This window comes from Gymnoscopelus microlampas (assembly GCF_963454915.1).
Source record: "Gymnoscopelus microlampas genome assembly, chromosome: 22".
Taxonomy (NCBI): domain Eukaryota; kingdom Metazoa; phylum Chordata; class Actinopteri; order Myctophiformes; family Myctophidae; genus Gymnoscopelus; species Gymnoscopelus microlampas.
In genome coordinates, this window is record NC_139959.1 from 31,486,888 (window position 1) to 31,510,330 (window position 23,443).

At 40.1% G+C, this 23,443-nt stretch overlaps 1 protein-coding gene across 2 annotated transcripts; it reads right to left on the minus strand.

Moving 5' to 3' along the window:
* Positions 1–7,054: 7,054 nt before the first annotated feature.
* Positions 7,055–22,699, minus strand: ssr1 (signal sequence receptor, alpha). 2 transcript variants are annotated; one of them, XM_084049303.1, is made up of 10 exons: positions 22,560–22,699; positions 19,697–19,839; positions 17,504–17,600; positions 17,265–17,368; positions 16,118–16,276; positions 14,275–14,351; positions 13,244–13,322; positions 12,450–12,543; positions 11,073–11,087; positions 7,055–9,869 (listed from the first exon to the last, which is right to left on the minus strand). In XM_084049303.1, the coding sequence occupies exons 1-10, from the start codon at positions 22,627–22,629 to the stop codon at positions 9,802–9,804; spliced, it is 906 nt and encodes a 301-aa protein (XP_083905429.1). In that variant the 5' UTR covers positions 22,630–22,699; the 3' UTR covers positions 7,055–9,801. The 2 variants fall into 2 exon arrangements, with proteins under 2 accessions (XP_083905429.1, XP_083905430.1); XM_084049304.1 differs by lacking the exon at positions 11,073–11,087.
* Positions 22,700–23,443: the final 744 nt, after the last annotated feature.

Consider the following 23,443-nt stretch of genomic DNA (forward strand, 5'->3'; position numbering starts at 1 on the left):
AAAAAGTCACTACCAATCAACTTTAAATTGCCTGAAACGTACTCCTAACAGGTTTTTGGGGGAACATTTTTTTTTCTCGTTTCGGTAGTGTCACTACCGAAACGGAAAAAAAATGACTAAGTCCAGAGCTCGATGAATGTTAGGGACCAAAAAAAAAGTCACTACCAATCAACTTTAAATTGCCTGAAACGTACTCCTAACAGGTTTTTGGGGGAACATTTTTTTGTTTTGTTTCGGTAGTGTCACTACCGAAATGGAAAAAAAATTACTAAGTCCAGAGCTCGATGAATGTTAGGGACCAAAAAAAAAGTCACTACCAATCAACTTTAAATTGCCTGAAACGTACTCCTAACAGGTTTTTGGGGGAACATTTTTTTTTTCGTTTCGGTAGTGTCACTACCGAAACGGGAAAAAAAATGACTAAGTCCAGAGCTCGATGAATGTTAGGGACCAAAAAAAAAGTCACTACCAATCAACTTTAAATTGCCTGAAACGTACTCCTAACAGGTTTTTGGGGGAACACTTTTTTTTTCGTTTCGGTAGTGTCACTACCGAAACGGGAAAAAAAATGACTAAGTCCAGAGCTCGATGAATGTTAGGGACCAAAAAAAAAGTCACTACCAATCAACTTTAAATTGCCTGAAACGTACTCCTAACAGGTTTTTGGGGGAACATTTTTTTTTTCGTTTCGGTAGTGTCACTACCGAAACGGGAAAAAAAATGACTAAGTCCAGAGCTCGATGAATGTTAGGGACCAAAAAAAAAGTCACTACCAATCAACTTTAAATTGCCTGAAACGTACTCCTAACAGGTTTTTGGGGGAACACTTTTTTTTTCGTTTCGGTAGTGTCACTACCGAAACGGGAAAAAAAATGACTAAGTCCAGAGCTCGATGAATGTTAGGGACCAAAAAAAAAGTCACTACCAATCAACTTTAAATTGCCTGAAACGTACTCCTAACAGGTTTTTGGGGGAACAATTTTTTTTCCGTTTCGGTAGTGTCACTACCGAAACGGGAAAAAAATTACTAAGTCCAGAGCTCGATGAATGTTAGGGACCAAAAAAAAAGTCACTACCAATCAACTTTAAATTGCCTGAAACGTACTCCTAACAGGTTTTTGGGGGAACAATTTTTTTTTTCGTTTCGGTAGTGACACCATTGTAACGGAAAAAAAATTACTAAGTCCAGAGCTCGATGAATGTTAGGGACCAAAAAAAAAGTCACTACCAATCAACTTTAAATTGCCTGAAACGTACTCCTAACAGGTTTTTGGGGGAACATTTTTTTCCCCGTTTCGGTAGTGTCACTACCGAAACGGAAAAAAAATTACCAAGTCCAGAGCTCGATGAATGTTAGGGACCAAAAAAAAAGTCACTACCAATCAACTTTAAATTGCCTGAAACGTACTCCTAACAGGTTTTTGGGGGAACATTTTTTTTTTCGTTTCGGTAGTGTCACTACCGAAACGGAAAAAAAATGACTAAGTCCAGAGCTCGATGAATGTTAGGGACCAAAAAAAAAGTCACTACCAATCAACTTTAAATTGCCTGAAACGTACTCCTAACAGGTTTTTGGGGGAACATTTTTTTTTTCGTTTCGGTAGTGTCACTACCGAAACGGAAAAAAAAATGACTAAGTCCAGAGCTCGATGAATGTTAGGGACCAAAAAAAAAGTCACTACCAATCAACTTTAAATTGCCTGAAACGTACTCCTAACAGGTTTTTGGGGGAACATTTTTTTTTTTCGTTTCGGTAGTGTCACTACCGAAACGGAAATAAAATTACTAAGTCCAGAGCTCGATGAATGTTAGGGACCAAAAAAAAAGTCACTACCAATCAACTTTAAATTGCCTGAAACGTACTCCTAACAGGTTTTTGGGGGAACAATTTTTTTTTCGTTTCGGTAGTGTCACTACCGAAACGGGAAAAAAATTACAAAGTCCAGAGCTCGATGAATGTTAGGGACCAAAAAAAAAGTCACTACCAATCAACTTTAAATTGCCTGAAACGTACTCCTAACAGGTTTTTGGGGGAACCATTTTTTTTTTCGTTTCGGTAGTGACACCATTGTAACGGAAAAAAAATGACTAAGTCCAGAGCTCGATGAATGTTAGGGACCAAAAAAAAAGTCACTACCAATCAACTTTAAATTGCCTGAAACGTACTCCTAACAGGTTTTTGGGGGAACATTTTTTTCCCCGTTTCGGTAGTGTCACTACCGAAACGGGAAAAAAATTACTAAGTCCAGAGCTCGATGAATGTTAGGGACCAAAAAAAAAGTCACTACCAATCAACTTTAAATTGCTTGAAACGTACTCCTAACAGGTTTTTGGGGGAACATTTTTTTTTTCGTTTCGGTAGTGTCACTACCGAAACGGAAAAAAAATGACTAAGTCCAGAGCTCGATGAATGGTAGGGACCAAAAAAAAAAGTCACTACCAATCAACTTTAAATTGCCTGAAACGTACTCCTAACAGGTTTTTGGGGGAACATTTTTTTTTCCGTTTCGGTAGTGTCACTACCGAAACGGAAAAAAAATGACCAGTCCAGAGCTGGATGAATGTTATATATATATATATATATATATATATATATATATATATATATATATATATATATATATATATATATATATATATATATATATATATATATATATATATATATATATATATATCTGCTGTCCGGCAGGAACCAGCTAAATACAAAATGGTAATTGTTCAGGAAATGAAAAACAAAATATCAATTTTTCAGAAAATGGAGAAAACCTTATATTTTTTAAAACAAAGCAATACTGCCTCATCAAACTTGGTATTGTGACTTTATATATTATCAGATACTTGCATATGTCATTAAATTATCACCACTTTACCCAGATCCAGCTCAAGTGGAGTTAGGAGTTTTGTCCAAACACAAATCCAGCGCAAGTGGAGTTAGGAGGTTTTGTCCATCATTGATAAGAACAGCTGGCAATGGATCTCAAAGCTCACAACACATCACAATGCATTGTGAGCTTGGAGATCAGCTATTTATGGTGAGTGCCATCCTCATATACTCATATACTAAGTATAGATTAAGCTGAATGCTGTACTTAAACAACTTTTATTTTAACATGCATTGTAAACAACCATGGATCTAACTGTTACCACTGTTGTTCTTCTACAGTGAGTGCAACAAACAATTCTGCCTCAATACTCAATCATGTATTTAACAAAAGCAATCATGGCACACCAACAATAAATAAATGGCATATAAATAAAAAATACATTCATGAAAAATAGAATCTGTAGCCTATCAAATCTGTAGCCTACTGCACTAACAACAACAACCACAGTTGCATTTACCTATCCATCAACATTTTGTGTGTGGTGGGTGTTTCTTAGTGCTTTAGATTATCATAAAAGCTGTGAAAGTCTTTTGGCGTGATCTCCATAAGCTCTTGGAGATGTTTGTATTTCATCGGCTTGATCTTCTGCCTGTCTGTGTACAGGCCAGGGTACATTTCCTCCAGCAGGGACATACTGTAAAACAAATAAATAATAGAAGCTGCTGATGAACACCTTATTGAATGATAGGCAATAACAGTCTGATAAGTTATTGTTATATAACTTGTTAACTAAGACTCATCAGTCAGCTAACAGCTATATTACTATTTCAATAATGGTCAACATTTGCATGACTTATTAATTAATGCCCTGATACTTCATGACACTGCTTATGTAGGACTACCATAATGAGCAGGACTTTAAATATTACAATAATGTCTTCAAAGAGGGGCTCACAGAGTTGGAGTTTCAGTAGAACTAGCTCTGGTTCAGAGCGTTAGTGAGTTCCCTCTAACGCTCTGGAAGACCCCTCGCTCTGCGCATGTACAAGGAATTCCACTGCCCTGCCAGCGTTCAAGTGTAGTGAAAATAAAATAAACCATTTCGCTACTCACCGAAGCAAAGGCTGTTTTGTGTTGTTGAAAGTCTATTCTCCAACCCCGCACGCCTAAACGCACCCCACCTACTCTGTAAAATACACTTTTTGGGCAAAAAATAAAATATATGTGGAGTAAATACAAATAATGTCCGTCTCGCTGACATATTTTATTTTTTGCCCAAAAAGTGTATATTAAAATGGTTTAGTTTATTTTCACTACACTTGAACGCTGGCAGGGCAGTGGAATTCCTTGTACATGCGCAGAGCGAGGGGTCTTCCAGAGCGTTAGAGGGAACTCACTAACGCTCTGAACCAGAGCTACAGTAGAACTAGCTAGAACAGAGCTGTGAACTCATTTGTTGTTACATTGCTCTCCTCAGAAAACAAAACAGTACTATAGATTTTAGAAATATAATTAATTGTTTTCATAACATTAGCGTCAGTGCTACGTTACTTTTAACAACATTATTTATAAACATTGCGCTTACCTTAGACGGGGGAGATTAGAACCTGCCTCGTTAAAGTTTGTTTATCTCCCGTAGCGCAGCAGACAGTAGCCTGGTTCCATACCATAGACCCCGCCCACTCTCTGAGTGGACTGCCTCTTATGTAGCCTGGGCAGCATTCCATTTTCGGGTATATGATCCGGTCGGGAGCGGAAGTAAAAAAAAGAAAAAGTGGCCGGATAGGCAGAACCGGAAAGACGTCTCACCCCAAAATAGGTCCGTGCTAATAAAATCCTTGATACGGCATTGTTTAGCTTATTTTTTAAATGTAAATGTGCGTGCACTATCCGGAGACTATTTAGCGTCGGTATTATCCCACGGGGAAATTCTATTCCATTTAAACCGCAAAACCGGATAGGCAGAACCGGAAAGAGGATTCTTTTTTCTTTCTTTTTTTTCAGTAGGCGTGGTCTAGACCGGATCATATGTTGTCTTCTGGAACGCAGACCATGCTTTCCTCCGAGGTGGAAAGACTGGTGATGCGAGGTTACCTCTTATGTATGGAGTTGTAAATGTGAACCTAAAGACTTCTCCGGTACAAAATGCGTTGTCCAATGAGAGGCAGAGGTGGGCGTGGGGATCCCTTAGGATTGGTTTAGGGCAGGGGTCTTCAACAGGGGGTCCGGGACCCCTAGGGGGTCCTCAGAGTTACAATAGGGGGTCCGCCAAATCTCTGTGTGATATGATTTTTCTTTATACCTTAACCACTTGAACCATAGCATCCCTTTTCTGAGGAGAACTTTAGCCAAAAATAGTTTTATATATATTTGACAAAGAGGTATATAGGTGTAGAGGGAAAAAAGAGCAGACTAAGTAAACAAAAAGGAAACCTAGAAACCTAGGACTTCTTCTTGTAATTTGTAAGTATATCTACATTGCAGTATTGATAATTTTACTTTGGTAGAACATGCGGGTACTTCCATCACTGCACACACAATCAATGGACGTCCATAAGACGCCCATACGACGCCCATACGACGCCCATACGACGCTCTGCGCCAACCGACCCGACATCAGCAGCTGCGTTGCAAAAGGACGTTGAAACGACGCCGACACGACGTCCACACGCCGCTCTGCGCCAACCGACCCGAACTCAGCAGTCAGCAGCTGCGTTGCAAAAGGACGTTGAAACGACGTCGACACGACGTCCAAGTCAGACCCTCTGTAAACGTCACAATACGACGTCTCAAGAAGACGTCCATACAACGTCCATACGACGTCCAAGTCAGACCCTCTGTAAACGTCACAATACGACGTCTCAAGAAGACCTCCATACAACGTCCATACAACGTCCATACGACGTCCAAGTCAGACCTGTCACAAAACAGACGCTGATGGGATTAGTGACTGAAAATGAATCAAGAAATGGTAGAAATAGAATTACATTCCTCCTCCTCCCCCCCCTCTAAATCAATAAAGCAAAATTTGATTGCTATCTTAGGCCTAACTACCATAAAGAACAAAAGAACTGTCAACAAGGACTCTTTATTAAACATTGAACGAAAATGATTTACTTAAGTAAAAGTATCAATACTGCAATGTAGAAATACTCTGTTACAAGCAAAAGTCTGAAATTCAACATTTACTTGACAAAAAGTACAAAAGTATTGGTATCGAAATGATCTTGACTTATTTTCGATGAATTGAGTACAAAGCAGGACCTGAACGGAAACAAGCCATAGTGTTTTCTTGGGTTTCAAATCCTCTTAACAGACCTTGTATTGAACTGTACTTCCCTGTGCTTATTTCAGCAAATTGTTAATAAAGTATTCAATCAATCAATTCAATCAGTCAATCACTTAAAGTACCAAAAGTAGAAAGTACTCATTATGCAGAATGTCCCATTTCAAAAGTTTTCAAATGTATAAAAATCTTTTGAAAATAGCCTGTAGATCGACTAGTTTCCAATGGCCGAAATGTAGGCCTATATAGGGCTGAAGTGGTTAATGTATGTTTTGTAATAATAATCAAATAATTAACAAATAATTATAGTGGAGTAAAAGTATAATATTTGCCTCTGAGATGTAGTGGAGTAGAGGTAGAACTGAAAATTGGAAAAACTCCAGAAAAGTAAAAAAAAGAAGAAAAAAAAACTAAACATTGTACTAAGTACAGTACTTACACTATGTACTGACTATGAAGTATTTTGGTCTCACGTTGTTGCCATGACACCTGCTGACTGAAAAAAAGTCAACGGCAGTGGTGGAAAAGTACTCACAAAAGTATCAATACTGCAATGTAGAAATACTCTTGTTACAAGTAAAAGTCTGGAATAAAACAAATATTTGAGTAAAAGTACAAAAGTATTGGTAAAATGTAACTAGTAACTAAAGTTTTCGAATAATTGTAGTGGAGTAAAAGTACAATATATGCCTCTGAGATGTAGTGGAGTAGAAGTGAAAAGTACTGAAAATTGGAAATACTCCAGTAAAGTAAAAATACCTCAAATTTGTACCGAATTACAGTACTTAGGTAAATGTGCTTAGTTACTTTACACCACTGAGGCCTACTGTGTGTAGATGTAGTATGTTACTATAGTAGGCCTGTGATTTCGGACGCAATACTCTTGTTGAAACATGTCACACTAGGTCATAGTTGAAAATAAACCGTCACAACACAGTCAGACAGGTCTACAGCAAATCACACTTCATTTCCAGCAGATTTTTATTGCAAATAAAACAAGCTTGTATCTATGATTCTGACAGCCCAAGACAACATTTTAGAGAAAATAAAAACTGCTCATCTTTCTTGGTATCAAAGTGTAGATCCCACTTTTTCAGTTTCTGTATGTATTGCAGTGCTGTTTAAGGTCACGTCAACAACCACAGCTGTGGACAAAAGTTGTGTAACTGGCAGTTTCCAGTGGCAGCCATGTTTGTGCCACAATACTGGGATAAGCCTGAATTATACTTCGTACACTTGCAGATTGGCTATTTTAGGCACACGGCTCCATCATATGACAGACTGCAAAACTGTTTTAACCACCTTCAGCCTGGTGTCCCTGTTTTAGGCATGACATTATAGACACAATTTTTAAAAATATCAAAAACAGCTGATCTTCAAGCTTGCAACATGTGAGCTTGTAGATCGACTATTTTGGCTCCAACATAGCTGGCACAGAAACAGCTTCCAACAAACACATCAGAAGTTTTAAGATTAAAACAGGTCTTTCACTGAAAACTGCCCATTTGAACCAATGTCTATAGGTGGTGGTTTATATACACAGGACTTATGTTGGCCAATGGGCCTAAAACATGTGTCTCCCGTATGGCTTTGCAGTCTAACCACATTAAATCAACATTTAGACTGCAGAAATTTCAATCAATTGACAACGGCAACCCCTAGTGGTGAAGTAATTGAAGTACAGTATACAAAAAACCCATTTCAAACGCCCCCATTCTAAACACTCAGGAATAAATTAGCTCAGTTCAGCTTCTATCAGGCCAGTATTTACACCAGTCAGTGCATTCAGCCACATAACACGGCTCTTATTACAAAAACAAAACACTCAAAAAACAAAATCAAATCTTCAATTCACAAACTGTAAATTATTGTTTTTAGGAAGTCCCTCAAGGCAGGGGGAAAAGAAACTTGAGACAAATTGGAAGTGATAAATGTTGGGAACAGGCACATTGAGGGCTAGAGAAGAGGAGAACATCCTATGATGTGTGCATTGTCCTTTCCTTCATCCAGGCCTCAGTGACAGGGGGGGGGGGGGGGGGGGGAGTGTTGCAGTGCATTTCAGACCATTACCCAAACTATCTCATCACCTCGTATGTATCCACATTCACACATCTGACAGCGCCAGGCTTAGCTTAAGATCAAGGATGTAAACTCAACGTGAAGGTTAACTTGATTCATCAGATCTGTGGACTTGAGCGATGGAACAACAGAGACCGATTAAAAACGGTTTACATTAAGGCGGTGTAATTGATATTTTCTGCAAAAAAAACCCGAAATGTTTGTTAAAGTTAAAGCTCTGTATTCTGATAGTAATCATTAATGTAGAGTGTTTGTTCAGTAACAGGGATGCGTCTCCAATTCTTCGGTAAACAGAAAATACAATTTCAGGTGGGTCACCAATTTCATGTAATCAGGGGAGAGAACCCATTTATTGGCTTAAATCGTTTGTGTTCCATTTCCAATTCTGCCTTTTATTTTTCATCTCTCTCAACCCAACCTGAAGTGTATTTTTTGCTGGAGACGGGGAAACCCCCGTTACCCAATATACACTCGCAATGATTATCACAATATAGCTCGTTGACACTTGATGTAACAAAAGAATATCACTTACACAACCTTTAATGTCCTCCTGATAATTGCTACCGAATGAAAACTATCACAGTCTCACAATGTCAGCAGTTGTTTTACTAAGACTCCAGGGTGAAGTTGTCTTTAGATGATATCGACTTAGAAGGCTGGCCAGCCTGCCAGTACTCCAGTGCAACAGTAAATTGAAAGTCATGCATTTGTTTAAAAAAAAATACATTTATTTAAATAAATCAAATAAAAAAAAGACAGACGTCGGCTGACTAGACTCCTGGCCTGATTTGTACTTAATTGGCTATTTTGGGGGTGCCACACCAGCTCCCAGTCTACAAGCTCACAACACGCCATCTAGTGAGCTTGGAGATAGTCTATCTATATTATTACGCGTGATACGATGCGCAACCAAGTATAAATCAGGCATCAGTCACTCGCTAAAGACAACTTCATCTTACAATAACGTACACTAGGACAAAAAAAGAAAAAAAAAATCATGCAAGCTGCATCAGTTCCTGTTGCTGTCCATCCACCCATCCCGCCATCCTCCCCTCTTCTCCATCCCTCGTTCCCTAACCAGCCCCACCCCAAAGCCAAGCCCCATCTCTTATATTCAAGTGAAATAATGCATTTCTCCATCACTCCCTCAGTTGACCGCATCACAATCCAAACAGAACAGAGCAATTGTTCAAACAAAACATACGGTTTGTTGCGTGTTAATACACATTTTCTTAGAAAGGATAAACCCCTTGAGATGACTCATCTTGTTTTGAAGGGGGGGGTCCTCATTATCACAGATGTAGAGAACTCTTCACACAGAAACATGTGAGAGTTCTACTCAAACCGCTCGGTACGCCGAACGGCGTCGAGAGCGAGCCTGGCTGCAGGTTGGCACGGTTCCAATGTCTCTCAGCAGAGTGGGCGGGGATAAAGGAGGACGGGGGTGGAGTCAGTCCGGGGGCCCCCACCCTCCCTTCTCCCGGTACAGAAGGGTGTAATAAAAGTTTAGGCGCTATCGCTCGTTGTTGGTCGGACAGGTTGGTTGGTATGCGAGGGGCCTGGCAGTGAGCAGGGGGGCCCTGCGGGGTGCCAACTAGGACCCCCCCGCTACTCATCAGAGCCGGCTGAGCGCTTCTGGTTCCTCTTGCGGGGAGACCGTCCGGGGGACGCTTTATCTGCACGGCACAGAAAGGTAAGAGGTTAAAGGATATTCACACACACACACACACACACACACACACACACACACACACACACACACACACACACACGTCACGATTATACATTTTAGTTGTCACTCAAATAATTGAGATTAACGATTTAATTGGAACATTATGAAAATAAATTACATTTCCATTTGGCTTCGTAAACTAAAGTTTCACAGGGCAGATTTGACAAATAACTTAAATATTGAATACCTTTATTCTTAAAAAACATTAATAGTGGAAATAGCCGATCTACAAGCTCAAAGCGCATCGCGTTTTTGAATCGTCATAAGTGATTATGACGATTATGCAAAAATAATTGCGATTATCTCAAATAATTGCCATTAGGCGATTATGTAATAATTGTGACAGGACAACCAGATCACAAACCAGTGGTTCCCAACCTTTTCTGGATCAGGGCCCACTTGAAATGCTCAAACAAAAACCAAGATTTTCCCCCCCTTTTTTACATAATTGATTTTTATATTAATGTTAAAGTAATAAATACAATCTTAGGATATAGCTATTAGGCCCCTAAATAATTGCCAAAAGACAGATGGCCCACCAGTGGGCCGCAGATCACACGTTGGGAATCGCTGTCATAAACTACATCCAGAAAAAAAAAACATGCCAACTTCCCCTACATATTGTTCCATCTTCATCATAATTATAGATACTGAATTGATCAGAATGACTATATTGATTTAACACTTTATTTAGATTCATATTGGACATTAACCTTCACTAGAAGAATCAATGAATGAATGAATGAGAAGAAGAATGGCCATGAGCCATCAGAAAAGCGCTATGCAAAAAAACACACACACACACACACACACACACACACACACACACACACACACACTAGAACTAAAATTGCCATCAAACATCTGTACTGGAGTCAGTTCACGTCTCAACTTCAAACTTACAGCTAAAGCTGCATGTTAAAAAAAAACGTTTTTATATGACCAACTATAGGGCTTAAATGGTTAAGATGAATTATTATTGAAAGGAATTAACAGTCAGTGTCAAGGTTGTTAACATCTAGTAAAAAACAAATGCAGAAGTGAGTTGCAGTTATTGCACAATATGATGCCACACAAATAATTATAGATTAGTGACTCCATCACAGCACTACAACACACACACACACAGCAAGCAACAAAACCTCACCTCGACGACTCTGCACTGAAGACACAAAGAAAACACAGGTGGAAGGAGGGAGGGAGAGAAAAGAGAGAAGGAAACAGTGAGCCCCATGCAGAGAAACGTAATGAGTGAACGTTGATTCACACATAACCAGAGATGCAGCAAAACCACAGAGTCAGAACTTCTGAGGAGATTTCAGAAACAGAGATTCAGAACCAGAGACTCAGAACCAACACGGAGGTTAAGCAGCAGTCAGAAGACAGAAGAATGGAATAGTAGTGTTTAAGGTATACACCATCAATCTATTTTCATATTATGCATTTCTCAATATTGACTGACTATATTGTTCTCTCTTTTCTGATATGATGTAACAATGTCAGCAAACACAAGTGGAATAGTTTGTAATGTAAAAACACATCAACAAGTCTTTTACACCTCCAGAATTATGAGAAATGTTTATATATAAGTGTGTGATGATTTAAAAATCACACATTTGTCACATTTGAATCCATTTTTAACTGTCTCATGATGCATCATTACACCCCTAACACATGCAGATAAACTCTCACACAAGTTAAACAAGTTAGTTTTTTGCCCCACCGTGAGTGCTGGTGGTTCGTTTTAACCATGCCCCACAACACGGTTTAAATAATTCAGAGCTGTGTGCTTAATGCTGAGCTGTTCTCTTTATCCTCATTAAGAATTAGAAGCAATTCTGCAGCCTACATTTGCAATTGTTTAGCTATTTTGTCATTCGTGTCTGCTTAAAGGGAAGGGTGGGGCTGCCAAAACAGCAAAATAGCATATTTTATTCTCTCACCACATCTTTCTTGTAGCCGATGACTGAGTTATTACTGTCATAAAAGTAATGCAATCTAAATTCATAAAGTGAAACATTTAATAGTTACAGCAGAGGCTGAGACACATGAGAGGAAGTTAAAAAGAACAAAGGCAACACTTGTGCACAAAGGCAGCATCCACAAAGGCAGCATCCACAAATGCAGCGTGCACGAGTGTGCACATGCACACCTGCTTCGGCCTGCATGAAGTAAAAATTTGCCCAATCAGGCCCATGACCTAAACTTAATTTAACACCCATGATCTAGTATCTATCCATTTATATCCAGTATGGTATCTATCCATTTATATACAGTATAGTATCTATCCATTTATATCCAGTATAGCATCTATCCATTTATATACAGTATAGTATCTATCCATTTATATCCAGTATAGCATCTATCCATCTATATCCAGTATAGTATCTATCCATTTATATCCAGTATGGTATCTATCCATTTATATACAGTATAGTATCTATCCATTTATATACAGTAATACATTAAGCGTCTCCAGACTATAACCTTTGCAGCTAGGTCTTCAGGCACAGAGAATACATACTGATCTGGTTGAGTGTCTCCTGAGGGATCCAGCTCATGTCCACATCGCTGTGGCTGGAGGTTCCCATCTCCACCTTGGCAGCTGGACGCCTCCTCTGTGTACAACAAACAACAGTGTTTAACTCATTTCAAATAAGCGCCATTACCCTGAAGGGCTGCAACTAATGATCATTTGCACAGTTGATTAATGTGTAGATTATTTTAAAGTAAAGTACAAAATGATCACCCATTACCCAAAGCCAAAAATCTTAAGCTGTCGCTGCCAAAAAACTTTCCATTTGATACCATGTAATGGATAAATGTAAATTAACTCTTACCGAAACATGTGGCTGTGTATTATTATTTTGACTTTCACGACACATTTCATTCATCTGTGTATTCATCATCGTCATGAAATTACAAGGTTGTAATTGTTATACTAGTCTATCAACAAGGAAGTCATCTAGTGTACTGTAACGCCACATATGGATTATTATTGATTTTAATTTAAACATTACTAGCCGACATTTAGTAGTATTATTATATTTGTTTTACTTTTACTACAACCCTATGATAGAGTATGTCTATGGAACCAAATGTTTACAACTTGAACGTCTGCAAAAATATCCAATCTACAAGCTCACAATGCGTCGCACCGAGATTGTAGATCAGCTATTTTCGGCAAGGATATTGTGTAGAGCGAAAACAGGAGGGGGCAATAGCATAGAGCCCTGGGGGATTCCGGTCAAATAGGTGTAGCGATTAAGTGATTGTGGTGTCAATGTACTGGTCAACATTTGGACAATAAAGTCGTACCTTTCTGGACTCCAGCAGCTGGTGAAGACCTACGACGACCAACAGGCTCAGTCCAGAGAGGAAGACGTACATGAAGATACTGCAGGAGAGGAGAAGCATCTCAATACATCTACAGTACAAGATACTAGTGGAGAAAGATCTCAATACATCTACAGTACAAGACACTAGTGGAGAAAGATCTCAAACAGAGCATATCGTGGCTGTCGGACAGAAACCTCTCATCTCCATATTCAAACTGTTTACGTTTTTGTTAATTAACCCATTACGACCTGAGACCGATTCTACAAAATGTCTTCTAAATCCTAACATTTTTTTTGAAAAAACCTATGTTGCTGTCAGTGGTTCTCAAACTTTTTCATGTCAAGGACCCCCAAAATCATGTATTTGGCCACGGACCCCCATCTCAAAGATTTTTGTTCCAGGGACCCCCAGAAGCAATTACTTGAGTTACAAATGTTCGCTTGAAAATATGTATATTCAATGATTTGCACACATTTTCAAGATTTTTCAAAAATAGCAGATCTACAAGCTCGTAGCGCGGCACTCGGTGCCGCGCTACGAGCTTGTAGATCTGCTATTTTTGAATAGCCAAAGAAATCTAAAATGACACAGATGCGTTCCAGGTCTTAAAGGGTTAATGCCCTACGTCGTCATACTACAGTGTCACACAAAAGTAGCAAACATTGCCGATCTACAAGCTCACAACGCGTCGCAGTGTGATGCGTTGTGAGCTTGTACATTGGCAATTTTTTGTGTGTGAATTGGAAAACTGTTTTGGACATGCAAGGTTTCCACCCGACAGCAACGATGGACAACATGAAGACACTAGAGAGGACAAAGATCTCAATACAACACAGCAAAATAATAAGCGAAAATAGCCGATCTACAAGCTCACAACGCGTCGCATCAACGTGCTATGAACGTCTAGGTCGGCTATTTTTGCTAACATTTGAAAAGATGTTTTCAAATAACAGCGAACAAAGAATGTGATGGTGATAATGAGCAGATCATTGATGTAGTTATTGACTTACGTCTCTCCGTCCAAACCGTCCTCCCTCTCTGTGACGGTCACTGTCTGGTTGAACACAGCGTCCTGGAACACGTTACCCTACACACACACACACACACACACTTACTTTTAACGCCTCTAAACCTAGTATGCTTAACTGGACACCTCAAGGCTGTCTACATGGACCGTTTCTTTCCCCTCTACACCAAATCTCTCTCCAAAAATAGCCGATGTACAATATCTAAACCCGTCACAATGCGACACGTTGTTATGAGCTTGTAGATCTGCTATTTTTGGCTTATGTTCCAACAGACTCTGGTCCCATTCCCAACCACTGTTCATTACAAAGAGGCACCACTCTCTCCAATTCCATTGTCAAATCTCATTAGTGCTGCTCCCTAAAGGTAGAGTAATGTAACAGTGTTTTTTTTCCATTTCATTCAGTTATTGTTGTAAAACAAAGTAGCCTATATTGAGCTTAAGTGGTTATGGAGGAACAATCAAGCTGAAACGAGGGGTTACGTTGATCTAATGATAACAGGCTAATTGATTCAGATAGTCTGACATCAAGGGGACAAGCGATTAAAATCTTTTTGATTAATCTTTGTGATTAAAATATCATACAATGTTTAAATAAGTTAACAAAGTGATGGTAACGGCTCATAAAGTTATTGGAATCCAGACAGACACCAATCAGATTTAAACTGTACATATTAGAAATCTTTACAGGATACGTCACTAACGTTAAATTAATCGATGCACCCCTAGGGAAGAGACACACATCCATTCAGCTGTAACATTACACTCTTAACCAGAACAATAATACAACGGTCCTGTTAAAACCTCAACATGAGTCTGGGTGTGAAAGCCTATTGAAAAACTAGGCTGGGTGTGGCAGTAGTTAGTCTATTGAAAATCTAGGACTTTTAAAAACGCACAGCTTTGCAGTCTTTACATTAATATGTGACTGTGATCAGAGGCAGACAAAATAAAAGGTGTTTTTCATTGGATTCTTGCCAGGAAAACCATCAGGGAAAAACTACTGAATTTGAAAAATGTTGTAGTCTGCAATACGTCCGCAGTCACAGTACTGCAGTCTAGAACTCTCCTACAAAGTGGAAACAATTAATAAACAATCCAAGAGCTACATTATCCTATATGTGTGTCACTACGGTTGAACACCCCTCCCATCGCCACTTTGTTGTAGTGGGAAGGCACAGCTGAACTAATGAACTAAAGATTGTGCCATGTGTTTCCATCAATGTGAACAAAACATTTTTTTTATGTGTTCCAATGTTTAATGCTAAAAACACCTGAAATCATTCGTTGCAATTATTTGCGTGACACTTAACACATTGAGTGCCAATCGTGTATATCTACGCGAACCTAATTAATTGCGCAGCGTGGCAGTCGCGTAGATATACGCGTAGTGGTCTTTTTTTTTATTTTTTACTCAGGTTCATTTTATTGTAGGCCTCGTTCGCCACGACACATTTCATTGTAGCACCACCGGAAACGGAATTATCAGGGATCCGGAAATTCCGGATCCCATCCGCTTCCACTCTAAAGCGGAAACAAAATCTCCATTTTCTCGGTTGTTGTCTTTCTCCTCGCTAATCGCCGTTTAGCGTTCACCGCTGTAGCTTCAAGATGGCGGATCGCAAATCGAAACGGTTTTCACTGGGCGCTTCACACAGATCCCCTGTGTGTTTACAAACAGTTGAACGTGCGATTTTAACGGATTTAGCGAGGTCTGTGGCGACGTGACAAAAACTAAAAAACAACAATAAAACGCTGGCACTGGTGAGTACATTATGAGATTAAACTCTGGCGTGGAATGTGTTAATCGTGACAGCCCTACTTACATTGCCGTCCTTGTAGTTGAGGTTGATCACCAGTCCAAAGGGCCGTCCTCCCATTGGCTCTGCTGGGATGAAGGAGTACTCAAAGGTGGCCTGTCTAAGTGCAGGAACCACAATTCCCAGTTGCAGGGCCGTGAAGTTCTGGATGTAGAACTGGAAGTCCTGAACACAAACACAAGGCGACAGATGAGAGGGCTAGACATTCAAAATGGGGACAGGGATAGAGAGAGAGAGAGACCACACACTATCCGGCCCACTACTGGTTCAAACCATTTTTTATTCATTTAGAGTGAAACATGAATAAATATTTAAATATTGTTGTAGCAGAAAATTCCCTGCACTTTAATCAGGCAAATTCATTTGCCTGAAAATATGCTCAGCATCTGGAACACGCACATCCAAACCCAAGTTGGGTTTGGATGTGCGTGTTCCTTTTCCTCATCGGTTACAAACGTGTTTGTGTAAGGAGTACAAGCAGACAAAACACAAATATTACGTGGCGATAAAGCAACAACATTTTAATTCAGAGAGGTTGATTTTTGACCTCCAATTAACCCATTAAGACCTGAGGCGATTCCTAAAAATGTTTTCTACATCCTATAGACGGGTTTCATGTTTGTAAACATTGAGAGGATATGACCGCGCAGAGGAGGGGGTAAGCCTATGGGTGCGTTTGGAAATTACGCACCGGAGCACACTCGCCTATTAGTTTGTATTGGCCAGTGCGCTCACTGCCGCTCAGGGCTGTATTTTCGAACGCGCCTTTCCCCCAGGCATGCGCAGATTGCGCATTCTGCTCTGTGATGACGTCGCTCGGAAACCCGTCTATAAGTGTTTTGAAAAAAAAAAAAAAAAAAACAAGATTTTTCAAAAATAGCAGATCTACAAACTCATAGCGTGGCACTCTGGGCCGCGCTATGAGCTTGTATATCTGCTATTTTTGAATAGCCAAAGAAATCTAAAGTGACACAGATGCGTTCCAGGTATTAATGGGTTAAATCAACCTGTATGAATGAGGCATCAACTACAGTATATGAATAGTTGATGCGAAATATTTGCGGACACATTTTCGAATGTTTTATTCAACGAGCTCCGTGTGTAAAGACATTACTAAATGAATACGAATACCGGTAATCAAATGTGACGGTACCTGAGGGTAACGGAACGACGCATCCAGAGACTCCACCACAAAGGTCTCTGATCCCTTGTTGGTGAAACCCATCAGGAACTTCACCACTTCGTTGGCAGGGAAGTCTGCAAACACACACAAAGATAAATAATTGAGCGACTCTCATGACTAGGAATCTGTGTGCGCGCGTGTGTGTGTGTGTTTGTGTTTGTGTTTGTGTTTGTGTGTGTGTGTGTGTGTGTGTGTGTGTGTGGCATTACCATCTCCTTTGACAAACAAGATGGTGGTCTCAGCATTGGGAGAGGCCTTCATTTCGCCAGTTAAAGCTTCCTCCTCTTCTTCCTCTTTTTCTTCCGTCTAGAAGCACACACGCAAACACACACATTACCCATCTGGTACAGCGGCTGATCAATTGGCAAAGACCCAGGGGAGGAATTTCATGGAGCTCATGGTCACCTTGCCCTTTCAGTTTGGCAAAACATGTTGTGCCCAGTAGCCTTAATGCCCCGCCTACACTACCCCAGCTGATTTCACCATTTTCTCCTCTGCATCTTTCCTGCAGTCGTGGAAAAAGTACTCAAATGTCTTACTTAAGTAAAAGTATCAATACTGCAATGTAGAAGTACTCTCTTACAAGTAAGAGTCCCAAATTAAAAAATGACTTGAGTAAAAGTACAAAAGTATTGGTATCAAAATGTACTTAAAGTGCCAAAAGTAGAGTACTAAAATGTTTGGAAATAGCAGATCTACAAGCTCACAAAGCGCCGCGAAGCGTTGTGAGCTTGTAGATCGGCTATTTTCAAATATCATATGTATAACATAGGGCTAAAGTGGTTAATGTATGTTTTATAATGTATATCTGCAAAGTAACTAAAGTTTTCAAATGTGTAGTGGAGTAAAAGTACAATATTTGCCTCTGAGATGTAGAAGTAAAAGTATAGACAATTGGAAATACTCCAGTAAAGTAAAAGTACCTAAAAATGTTACTTAAGTACTGTACTTGAGTAAATGTACCTAGTTACTTTACACCACTGCTTTCCTGTCAATACGACTTTTGAAGAACACAAACAACATTGAGGTTTGTGCCGTAAGGTTTGTGCATATTGTTTCAATATGTGAACAATGGAGATGGCATGTACCAAGGCAGGTCTTTCATGGAGGCCAAGGCCTCACTTAGGCCCATTTTGCGACATAATTTCATTTTTAACGAATCATCCTTAACCACATGAACCCCATCGTACATCATCATCATCAACAGATGAATATTCAGCATGAAAAGACGGGCATTCTGTGAACATGCATATCTACAAGCTCACAACGTGTCACATTGTGAGCATGCAGGTCGGCTATTTTCAGCAAATAGATTTGGTGTAAAGGGAAGAAGGGAGGGGACCGAATACAGACCACAAGGGAACCATAGTGGGGTGGGCAACTTTGAAGATGGAGAGGGCCACTATATTTCCACACTCACTCCAGAGGGCCACATTGCATATCGTTGCTGTCAGGCAGAAACCTCCATCTCCACCATCTCCGTATTTTAACTTGATTTATTTTGTGAATTAATGTCCTACTTCATTCTACTATGTCACTCAAAAGTAGCAAAAATAGCGCTTGAGCATGTAAATCGGCTATTTCTGCTATTTTCAAATTGGAAAATTAACATTTTTATTTAATTTCAAATGCATAAGTTATACTTATTTTAACTTTATGAACTTAAATACAAATACATTGGACCTAATAAAACAACCAATATAGACTGAAGTAAATAATGCGGGTCATGTTTGCATGTTTGGAATTGAAACAGCTGAAATCAATATTTTATCAGTATTCCGATATTAACCTGTGGGCCACATTAAGTGAAGGTGGGGGCTGCATGTGGCCCCTAGGCCGCCTGTTGCCCATGTATGGTTTAAGTGGTCAAACGATTCATTTCAGTGGAAATCATTGTATTATTTGAAGGCCTTGCTGCCCTGGTATTTTTGGACACTGTGCCCTCAAATAACTGAAGAGAGAAAAAACAACAACAACAAAAACAAAGGCCCAGTGTCCTTGCCCCCAATAGGCTCTATTCACAGCAGCCATATTATCACTTCCTTCCCAGGTGTTACCGATGATACTAGCTCGTATCGTCTAGCACAGTGGTTTCCACGACCCCCTTAACTCACAAATGGAACCAAATGGACCAGTTCCATTTGTACACTCTCAGAGTTACACACTATAGAGGCCATTTGGAAGCCCATGACCCCAACTGTAGACCCACTGGTGTAACAGAGTGTTTCCAGTGGGCCAACATGCACACTATCAGCACACTATCAGGAACAGAACCTTCATTAGTATCATTGGTAACACCTGTGAATGTCTTCATAATATGGCTGCTCTGAGGAAATGCCAGGCCTGAGTAAAGCACTATCCTTGCTAGGTTGCTCTCTCTAACTGCTCTCTCTCGCTCTCACCATTTCCGTATTCTCGTCATCTTCTACTTCGGCCTCGTCATCCTCGTCATCCTCAGAGGTCACGTCCTCCACGTCCAGCACGTCCTCCTCCACAGCCTCAGCCTCCTCATCCTCGGTGGGGTCCTGAGCAGACACCACAGGGCCTAAAAGGACCACCCGACATGTTCAGAGTACAGTGAGGAGAGAGAAAGAGGCCACCCAGACTAACCAGCACATTCAGAAGTTCAGAACACATTCATCTGGACAGCATTGTTTAGATTAGTCCCTTATGAACCCATTAAAACCAGGAAAGCATGCGTGTCATTTTAGATATCTATCTATCTATCTATCTATCTAAAAACGTGTTGTTCAAAAAACTTTTAGGATTTAGTACAGTGGCTCTCAAAAATAGCAGATATACAAGCTCACAGCCGCGCTGCAAGCTTGTACATCTGTTATTTTTTTTAAAGATCTTGAAAGTGTTTGAAAAACATTGAATGATGTTGAATTTCTTAACACAAATCTTCTCTTCTGAGGGGTCTCCCTGGCACAAAACATTCTCAGATGGGGGGGGGGGGGGGTAAATGGAAAACTACTGATTTAGAAGGCATTTGTAGAATCAGCCTCAGGTCAAAATGGGTTAATATAACAAAATGCAATTAATTGAGGACATTTTCGTCCTTTGAGTATGTATGCAGGATTCTCCATTAGACTGGAACTCTCCCTTCCAATGCGCCTGCACTGAAAATGTAGAAGTGGGGGAGAGGACCAAGTATAGAGCCCTAGGCAATACATATATGGTTTATGTGGTTAAAACCTTGAAAAAACAGTAGTCATTTACCTGTACATATTGGAGAGATTGACAAGCAAAGCTGCAATCACACAGCTCACAATAAACAAGCATGCCCAGATTTAAACAACTGCTCGCTCCAACTACGATCTCATTATATGGTTGTTTTGTAGTTCAAGAGTTTGGACCAACACAGCCGTGGTTAGGTGTAATTCCCACTGTGGATAGTCATGCTCAGGGGTCTTCAACAGGGGGTCCGAGTTACTACAAGGGGTCCGCCAAATCTTTGTGTGATAGGATTTTTTTTTTACATTAACCACTTGAACCCTAGCATCCCTTTTTCTGAAGAGAACTCTATTTTTGGCAAAGAGGTATAGGTGTAGAGGGGGGAAAGCAGAACTAATTTAAAAAAATAGTTATACAGAGGGAGTCCCTGCTTCATCTCTCTCTCAGCTAGGGGGTCCCTGGCCTGAAGACGTTGAAGACCCCCTGGTCATGCTAGATGCAATCATGGAGCGTTGTAGAAAACCAGCCCTGCAAGCTACAAATGTACTGACACAGGAACCAATCTCTCTCTGACAGCTAGTGGTTGTTTATATCTTAAACGTGCAATCCGTAAATGTCATGTCCTGACTATTGGGGATGTTTAAAGAGATTGATTTGATGCATTATTATTAATCTCATTACACAGCGTTGAAATATACAGTAAATAATACTGAATCGTTCCATAATTTTAACTGGAATTCATCCATGTTGGCCTACACCAGGGGTTTTCAACCAGTGGTCCGGGGACCACCAGTGGTCTTTGAGGGGGTTCCAGGGGGTCCCCAGCCAAATTAATAGTTAGCAACCAAATTGACCCTTATTTGTCTGTAACTCTGAGGGTGTACAAATGGAACCAAATGGACCCGTTCCATTTGTACACTCTCGGAGTTAAATGAACACTGATGATGGTGATACAGTGTAGATTGGGACCCCCAAGAAATCTAAATGGTTGAGTCCCTGGCATATATTTTCAAATGGGGGTCCCTGGGCTAATATTTGTCAATTTGGGGGTCCTTGATGCGAAAAAGGTTGAAAACCACTGGCCTACACTCATTGATAGTCTGTGTTGCATAGTTCACCTGAGAGCACGACTGTCCACTGATGCTTTCAAAAATGGACTAAAAATCTTCCTTTTTAACAAAGCGTTTTCTGAATTATTCTTGGGCCTTTTCTGTCTGTGCCCTGTTTTTAATGTTACTTTAGTTTATCCTAGTAGGGTCCCATGTAATTGTTTGATTGCCTATGCCGTTTTTCTATGCCATGTTTTTAAACCCTGTAGCACTTTGAGATTGGCAAGAATGCAAAGTGCGTAATAAATTAAAATGTATTATTATTATTAACACGCTTTTGGTTAAATCGGAATATTAAAACTGAAACCGTCATTAAAAAAAAACTAGTTTTAATTAGCTATCAAGTTGTGAAGAGGTATAGCATGACATGCTAACTGCTAGCCCCCTGCTAACACACAGTGAGTAAAGGACACGTCAGTGCAACAGATCACAGCAAAGTGTTGCTTTCATCAAACACACACATGGAACACACTTTTTTTATATTTTTTATATAAACCATCATAAACAGACTGAGCACGTCTTCCATAAGCCAATATTAGCAGCTTGTCAGTTTTAGCACATGTCAAATGCGTACAGCAAATGGCCTTATCCTCACTGTTTTACACCGAAAAAGAGGACCTATCGAAATCTGTGACTACAGGGGGGGGGGGCGGTAAATAATGGTCGGCACATTCTTCCACAAGTCACACAATTCGATGGGTAGCCGGTGACGACGTAACACGTCTTATCAGAACGATACACAGGTCCCTTGTCACACCATAACTGTGGATCTATCGGAATCTGTGACTCCAGGGGCCGGGCAACCAACCACGCTCGGACACGGACCGCAGCGCACCTGAGACACGGGTTCCGATAGGTCGCCAGTGGCGTTGTAACACCTTTTTTTTTAGCAGTAGCTTAGCGGAGGAACCGCTTCCTTGTCTGACACTGTGTTTATTGTCATTTATTATAATGATAACTATAATTATTATGGTCTTACCGTTGATGAGAACGCTGGCGGGGAAAGCCAGTAACACCAGCAGCAGTAGTTTAGGCACAAATGTCATCATTTTGAAGGTTTAAAATCAGTGCGCGTGCATTCAGTTGTCGGTCAGTGCGGTACCGCCGCTGCTACTCCGTTTCTTTTTTACTCTTGCCAGTGTTGCCAGATCGTTTGACAGAAATAAGCAACCAGGTCTATGACAACAAGCCCAAAAGAAGCGTAGGCCACATGAGCACTCGAAGGTTAGACTAGAGTGCTCTGTACTGTAGAGTCTACAGTACATTGGCTATTTGAAAATTAAATAGGTCTGCTATTTTCAAAGAAAACTCTTGGAAAAAAGTGAACATTTTGGAATATTTTCCAATCCACAAAATCATGTATGGGGCGGGGGGTCTGAGTCTGGTACAAAATATTTACAGAAGTTTGGGTCTACAAATATATATACATTTGTCATGAAATGTTTTAGAACCACTTAAACAACATTAGGAAACAAGCCCCCCACCCCCCCAAAAAAACAATGCCAAAGTCGCTTATAATAAGCGGACATGGCAACACATGCGCAGAAGAACGGCACAAATCGGAACCGTTAGGACCAGGTCGCGCTGTGATTGGCTACTCAATAATGTCCAACTCCACCACTCAGTAGGTTCCACCCAAGAGCCAATAACAGTGGTGGAAAAAATACTCTTTTTTTTTTTGTTGAGTAAAAGTATCAATACAGCAATGTAGAATTACTCTGTTACAGATGAAAGTCCGGAATTCAAAATTTACTTGAGTAAAAGTACAAAGGTATTGGTATCAAAATGTACTTAAATTAATACCAAAAGTAGAAAGTACTCATTGTGCAGAATGTCCCATTTCACATTGGCTATTTTCAAATG